General features: G+C 65.4%; 1 protein-coding gene across 1 annotated transcript in view; it reads right to left on the reverse strand.

The window, feature by feature from the left end:
• RNF123 (ring finger protein 123) overlaps positions 1–7,053 on the reverse strand; it is a 26,028-nt gene that overhangs the window by 12,505 nt on the left and 6,470 nt on the right. Inside the window, exons 7-24 of the mRNA XM_006170951.3 lie at positions 6,765–6,851; positions 6,506–6,573; positions 6,248–6,373; positions 5,770–5,884; positions 5,588–5,692; positions 5,097–5,222; positions 4,895–4,987; positions 4,753–4,826; positions 4,220–4,337; positions 3,942–4,053; positions 3,793–3,854; positions 3,607–3,678; positions 3,315–3,435; positions 2,238–2,339; positions 1,224–1,330; positions 802–1,000; positions 451–596; positions 177–260 (exon numbers count right to left, since the gene is read on the reverse strand). Coding sequence (XP_006171013.1) covers positions 177–260; positions 451–596; positions 802–1,000; positions 1,224–1,330; positions 2,238–2,339; positions 3,315–3,435; positions 3,607–3,678; positions 3,793–3,854; positions 3,942–4,053; positions 4,220–4,337; positions 4,753–4,826; positions 4,895–4,987; positions 5,097–5,222; positions 5,588–5,692; positions 5,770–5,884; positions 6,248–6,373; positions 6,506–6,573; positions 6,765–6,851 — 1,917 coding nt within the window. The remainder of the gene's footprint in view (positions 1–176; positions 261–450; positions 597–801; positions 1,001–1,223; positions 1,331–2,237; positions 2,340–3,314; positions 3,436–3,606; positions 3,679–3,792; positions 3,855–3,941; positions 4,054–4,219; positions 4,338–4,752; positions 4,827–4,894; positions 4,988–5,096; positions 5,223–5,587; positions 5,693–5,769; positions 5,885–6,247; positions 6,374–6,505; positions 6,574–6,764; positions 6,852–7,053) is intronic.

Raw genomic sequence — 7,053 nt, forward strand, 5'->3', positions numbered from 1 at the left:
GGGCCACCGGGCCCCATCCATAATTGACGAGGGCTGTGGGCGCGTCAGCACTTAGTGGCGCGGGTCGATGGGGCTGCACAGGTCCCGCCGCCAGCCCGCAGACAGGGCACGGAGCAGCCTCCTCGGGCAGCCCCTGGGCCACACCCTCCAGGGCCTGCCTGCCTACCCGGCCTTACCCGCTTGGGGCACCGGCGGAGCTTGTCCTCTGTGTCCCTCAGAGCCATCGCATACTCGTTGACGTCGTCGGACACTCCCACCATCTAGGGCAGTGGACGCCGCATGTCCAGGGAGGCCCTCGGGCACCTGGTCAGGGCGTCTGCAGACCCAGCCTAGACCCCGGCCCTGCCGAGCACCCCATCTTAGGCTCAGGGCTGACCCCACCCACGGAGCCCCCGTCAGACCCATGCAGACGCGCGCACGCAGGACGCCCCCGCCCGAGCGCGGCAGGACCTTGCCCAGCTGCTGGTGGACGCTGAGGCTGTACATCATGACGGCGCCGTCCAGCACTTCCAGCAGCGAGTTCTCCGTGAGGGGCTGCTCCGGCTCCTCGGGGGGCCTCCCCAGCAACAGGCCCTCGTGCCAATGGCTGCCCTCAACTGGGGGTGGGAAGGGCAGGGTCAGCGCGGGGCCCCTGCAGGGAAAGCGTGGGGGGCAGTGCAGGGCGAGGCCTGTGGTGGCAGGGCCTCCTTGGGTAGCATCGGTGTCCCGCCGAGCGCGTGTCAGGCAGGGGTGCAAGGGCACGGGCAGAGGTTTACGCAGCAGCAGGCCCGCGATCCCCTGCCCGGTCCGCCTGGCACCTACTGTCCTCCCGGGTCCTCTGCTCCGCGCTCAGAGTGCGGACTTTCACTTTCTCCGAGGTGCTCAGAGGCCGCCGCGGGGTCATGAGGCTCATGGCCGCCGTGCTGAGGAAGCGGTTGGTGCGGCCCAAGGTGGGTGAGCTGAGCCAGCCCGGCCGGGGCAGGGGCAGCGTGCCCCCCACAGCCAGGGCCTGCATGGGGCGCTGCAGGGAGGAGAGGAGGCACAGGGAGGTGGTTGAGGTGTGAGGGGGCTACTCAGTGCCCTGGCCCAGGGCCCCTGACCTGGGGCTGCGGGCGGGACAGGAGGGTTTCTGCCTCCACTCACAGCAAGGAAACTGGCCTGGTGGGAAGCCCCCGCCCGCGTGGGTGCAGGTAGCCCTGTGTGACAACCCTGCCCGTGTGATAAGGAAAAGCCTGCGGTGGCACCTGGGCCGCAGCCGGGGCTGGCTCCTCGTCCTCGTCCAGGTCGTCCATGGTGGCCGCCTGCAGCTCCAGTGGGTCAATCACGATGTTAGCTTTGGAAGCCAGGTCATCTGGGAGGACGGGGGTTCTCAGGCCAGTGGCGGGGCATGGGGCCATGGCAGGGCTGCCCGGATGGCGAGGGCCGGCAGAGCCCCTTCACCGTGCGCCCGCCCCACCCGTCCATGCACTCCTGCCGCCTCGGCCTGCACCCCCAGGGCCCTGTCCAGCCGCAGCTCGTGCTGTGTCAGGGCTTTCCCGGCCACCCTCCAGCCTCGCCTGTCACACCGCGGGGCCCCCACTGACTGCTCTGTAGACAGACCTTAGCCGCCTGCGTCTACACGGACCCTCAGCTGCCCCACTCCACACTGACAGTCACTGACCACCCTCCTCCAGCCCGGGCTTGGCTCTTGCCGGGGGCTGGGCACCCCGAACCGCATCTAATTCTGAGCCTGAGCCTCCATGGCTGGAACTGGTCCCCAGCTCCTTTCTCGGCCCACACTCGGTTCTCCAGAGGGACCACCCTGCAGGGTGGACCCGGCCCCCACCACTGCGCTCCCCTGCCCCTCAGGTGCCCCTCTGTGTCCTGCAAGCCCCTCAGACTGTGCCTGAGGCCCTCTGGCCTCATTTTCCAGGACTCCTGCCTTACTTTCGACTGACCCCGTGCCCCCACTGCCTCTGCTGCAAGCCTGCTGGCGCTGTCCTCCTGGGCTTTGCGCTGGAGGCAGCTCGGGCAGGACCTGCTCTCCGGCCCACCTCGCCACTCCAGCCCCTATTCCACCATGCGCTCCCCTTCCTTAAGGCAAGTGCTCGTGGGAGACGGCCTGGGCAGGGCAGAGGCGGCGCTGCCACCCTCTGCCAGAGCACGGAGTCTCGGGCGCCCTCTGGTGGCAAAGGCTAGCTCAGCATCCGCGGCAGGACAGTGCAGGGACTGCCCACAGTTCGCCGCCCGCCCTGCTCACTGCTCCCCGGCCAGTGCACCTTTGAGGGTCTTCCGCAGGTGTGAGAGGAGGCCCCCGAGGCGCTGCAGGTCGAAGTAGTCCACCTTGCCGTTATAGAAGACCTGGGGTGGCACGTAGGCCTCTGCAGGGTAGTAGAGCAGCAGCGTTCAGGGCCCTGCATGAGGACACAGGGCACCCTCCGCTCCCCATGGACTGAGACCTCCGACCTTGGACTAGCCTGGCTGCACAGACAAGCAGGCAGGGCTCCCCCACCCCCACCCTTCAGGTCTGTGCCAGCAGCTGTACAGCTCTGGGGAACGGGTGTTCTGGGAGGCTGATCCCCAGCACATGGCAGGTAGGGCTCTCATCCATTCCTTTTTTTAAAGAATTATTTTAATTTAACTTTATTTATTTATTTTAAATTTGACCAGAGAGTGACAGAGTGAGAAAGAGAAAGAGAGAAAGAAAGTGAGAAAGCAAACCGCCCAGTCCAGGACTTGAACCACAGTCAGCCATGTGGGAGTCCAGAGCCCTTAACAGCCATGCCACCTGCCAGTCCTCCATTCCTTTTTTTAAAAAGAGTTATTTTCTTTTTTTTGGAGAGGTTTTTGCTATAGGAGCGTGTGTGCTAGTCAGAAAGAGAGAGAGAGAGCGAGCGAGAAATCACCCCCTGGGGGGATGGCCACGCTGCAATCCCTTCTCCTCCATTATCTTCTCGGGATCTTGGGCACGCACACACACACGCCCAGTGTGAGTTTAAGCCACCAGGTCCAGGACTCGAACTGCGATCGACTACATGGGAGTCCAGTAACACAGTCATTATGCCAACTGCTGATCTCGAGTTATTTAATTTTATTATTATTTAATTTGCTATGGGGGTGTGCGCTCACCAGAGACGGAGAAAGAGAGAAAGTGAGAAATCAAGCCGCCAGGTCTGAGACTCAAACCGCAGTGAGTCAGGTGAGGATCCAGCACCTTAACCACCATGCCACCTGCTGGCCCCTCCTGCTGACCCTTGAGGGCTTCTGGGCAGACAGGGAGAGCTAGGTGGGCCCGGCTGGGGGAAAGGGCCCACGGTGACAGCGCCCGCAGTGGCCTGGTCTCCCCAGTCACTCACCCTCACTGAAGGAGGCGCGGGGGTTGGCAGCCTTGTACTCGTCCCAGTAGGAGCGCAGGGCCGAGATGAGCCGGTGTAGGAAGCACACCATGTACTCGGGCGGGCACAACACGGGCGTGTTCTGCGGACACAGAGTGGAGCATGCGCTGGGCAGCTCAGCGCCCTGCCTGGATCCGGCCAGGTGGGAGGGAGGAGCGGCAGAGAAGGGAGCAGGGCCCCGCTGGGAGGAGGCAAGCCTAGGGGTACCAGAGGCCCAGGGCTCAGTACCGCCACAAAGCCAGGGTCCACTTACCCCCCGGCCGCTGGCATTCTCCTGCAGAAACTTCCGGAACTTGGTCAGGAAGATGTACCTAGAGGCCTCGCCCTTAGAGGAGGGAGAAACGCTGAGAACGTTGGCCCAACCAAGGAGGCTTGGCCAGCCCCGCTCCCGGGCTCGCTCCTCTGTGCCAGGGACGCACAGAGGCCTAGGGCCACTCACCCCGTTGTCATCCTTATTGTCCAGCAGCAGTCTCAGGATCTGCACCTGCAGTTCTTCCACCACTGGGTGCGGAGTGGCAGGGAGGGACGGGGAGCGGAGGCAGGTTTGGTCAGGCCCCCCCCCCGCCCGCGGAGGGCCCCGAGCCCAACCTAGGCAGGCCCCCGCCCGCCCCTTCTTGAGCCTCTGGCAGCCCCTCTCGTAGGCGCGCCGCCGCAGCCGCTCCTCCGCCGTCTCCTCCCTCGCCTCCTTCCCTTCTTTGCCCTAGGGGTGCGGCGAGCACAACGGAGTTCACCCAGGGCTTGCCCACGCCTCCTCCGGCCAGGAGAGGCCCCCCATCACCCGCAGGACCCCAGGGACTGGACCTGGGAGGAACCCCACCTGAGCCAGTCCTCCCAGTGCCGACTAACGGTCCCCACAGGACACCCACCTCCCTGCTGGAGCGGTGGGGCCACCAGGTGGTGGGGATGAGCTCCTGCAGGCCGGCCTCCTCCACTCGCAGGGGGCTCTTGATGTAGAAGAAGACCACGGACCGGAGCACATCGAAGCTGGCGGTCGTCAAGGCAGGCTCTGCTCACTCGATGGCACCCTGCAGGCACTCTTTGGGTGTTCCCACCCCCAGAGGGCCAGTGTCCCCACACCCTGAGCCCAGAGGATCTGCGGCTGTCCAGCACTCCAGGCCCGGAACCTGCAGGTGCTGCCCCCTTAGGGACCTGGCAGGAACCACGCGAGGAACAAGGACAGCGGCCCAGGTCCTGTGGACCCTCCCCACACCTCCGGAGCCCAGGAGCCTGCAGCCACGTCCAAGTCTGCTCAGGCGGGAACCTTCCGCCCACCTCTCCATTCTGCGAAGAAAGCGCTGGGCCTGGGACAGGGGCTCAGATGTAGGGCAGCTCTGGCCCTCCCGCCTCCCCGGGGCCCCTGCCAGGCTGACCTGCCCCCCCTGGGAGCAAGGGCGGATACAGGACGTTGCTCAGCAGAAACTTGCGGGACTTCTCGTGCCGCAGGACAGCGATGGTGAGCCGCAGGTAGTGGATCTGCAGAGACGGGTGCTTAGGGCGGGCAGGTGAGGCCCCAGCGCCAGGGCAGGGGCAGGCGCTCCCACCTGCAGGCCCAGGTCTGGGACGATGGGCGAGAACCGGTACAGCCGCAGCAGCGACATCATCAGCTGCTTGAGGCAATCCTGGATCTCGTAGTCCTGCGGAGAGGAGCCAGGACAGCTGCTGGGGGCTTCGTCTGAGACCCCGCACCTCGTCGCTCTAGGGGAGCCCGCCAGCTGTGCGGAGGCCCAAGGTCAACAGCCTCACCTCCATGAAGAGCCACAGGAGGTCCAGGACCTGGTGCACCACGGACCGGGCCTGCGCGACCGGGCCCTTCTCCACGATGCCCAGCAGGAAGCCCAGGAGCACGGCCTCCACCAGGTACACTTTGCACTGCAGGAGGGCGGGCATGGTGAGGCGCAGCCCCCCGGCTCTAGACACTCCTGCCCTGGCACGTGGCAAAGCCAGGAAGGCATGGCCCTCAGGCTTGGTCTTGGAGCACCCCCCCCTCCCCGTAGCCCCAATGCAGATAAGCCCTTTGCACTGGATGGAGAGCCAGAAGGACCGTTGTCCCACCGTCCCGCCGGGGCTTGGCCCAAGCCATTTCCTTGGTCTGTCATCACCATAGGCTTCTTTCTAGGACACACCCTGAGGCCTTCAGCTCGGGCACTGCTGTCCCTGAGGGCCCCTACCAGGAGATTGCACTGGGCGTGCTGAGTGCAGGCAGGTCCTGCTCCTGCCTCTCCCAGGCCACTTACCAGCAATGGCGCGAAGTGCTGGAAGATGTGGCCCAGCGTGAGGAGGACAGTGGGCTGGCCCTGCAGCCGCCACTCAGAGCCCTCCTTTTCCACCAGCCGCCCTTCCTGGGGGGGAGAGGAGGGACTTTGAGGAGAGGGGGCTGGAGAGACCCCCAGCTCGTCCGGCCCAGACCCCAGCTCACCACAGGGTCCAGTTCCACGCTGAGCACTGCCCGGAAGCAGCCCAGCAGCCTCTGTGCTCGCACCAGGTCCACACACGGCGGGTCCTGCAGGGGCCGGTAGCCTGCCACCGGGTAGGTGCTAAGAGTTAAGTCAGCAACGCGCCCTCTGTGGCTGGTCCTCCCGAGACCCCGGAGGCCTGATCTAGGGCCTGGGCTCCAGGGCTGGCTGTGCTGTCCGGTCTGCATCCCGACTCTCTGCCAGTTCTCCATGCAATGAAACCTCTCACCACTTCTCATTCTTCCTCCGCTCAACAGAGACGAGCGGCCTCCAGCAAGGAGGCTGCGGGAAGGATGGCCGTCTCTGGCACCTGGCTACCCTGCTCACATCTTGTGCCGGCCGGCCGCTCCCAGCCCCGAGCGCTCCCAGGATAGGGAGCCCCTCATCCCAGCCTCCCCGTGTGCTTCCAGGCAGCCCACAGCCAGCTCCCCAAAATGATATCGCAGAGGTCGGCTGCCGAAGTTGAAGGCCACGGACTCCTTGAAAGAGAGGCTGATGGCTGGGAAGTAGGCCATGCCCAGGCCCCTGGACAGGTTCTCAAAGGCAGTGCCCAGTGACACACCATTCCTGGAGGAGAGGGCGGGCCCGTGAGCCAGTGCTAAGAAAGGTGTGGCTGCCCACCCTCCTAACTGCCCCTGCCCCCGCCAAACTTGGCCTGGCCCCCCTACCGGGACCTGCGGCTAGGGGCAGCGGACTCACAGGCAGAAGGACAGAGTACCGTCATCCAGGTCGATCAGGCAGCTCACGATGTCCCCCGCGGCCCAGGCCTGCCATGGGAGGAGCCTCACAGATGTGCAGGAGCACCCCAGCCCGCCCACCCTGCACCCCTAGCAGCCTTTCCAGGACCCCCCGGGGTCCACAGTAGGGAGGGCCCGAGTCCCTGTTCATTCCCTGGTGCCCTACAGTCCCTTGTGGCTGCAGACACACCGGGGGACAGTCCGGGGCACTCGGCCCTCACCTTGCCGTAATTTGTGGTGGTCACGTTCCACTTGCGCACCCGGTTGCCGTCATAGGCGTAGGAGTTGTGTGTGTCTCCAACGCCCTCCTGGAGAGGGACCACCTGAGGTCAGGGGCTGGGCAGGAAGGGGCAGGCCACCCCTGTCACCAGCCTAGGACCTGCACAGCTCTAGAGAAGGGAGCCACGCCCGAGGGGAGGGAGGAGACCTGCTTCCTGGGCTGGGTGCCCTGGGCGGGCGGGCCCCCCCCCTCCCCAGAGGCAGCTCACCTCCTGGGTGAAGCGGCAGGTG

The sequence above is a fragment of the Tupaia chinensis genome, unplaced genomic scaffold (assembly GCF_000334495.1).
Source record: "Tupaia chinensis unplaced genomic scaffold, TupChi_1.0 Scaffold149184_1, whole genome shotgun sequence".
NCBI lineage: Eukaryota > Metazoa > Chordata > Mammalia > Scandentia > Tupaiidae > Tupaia > Tupaia belangeri.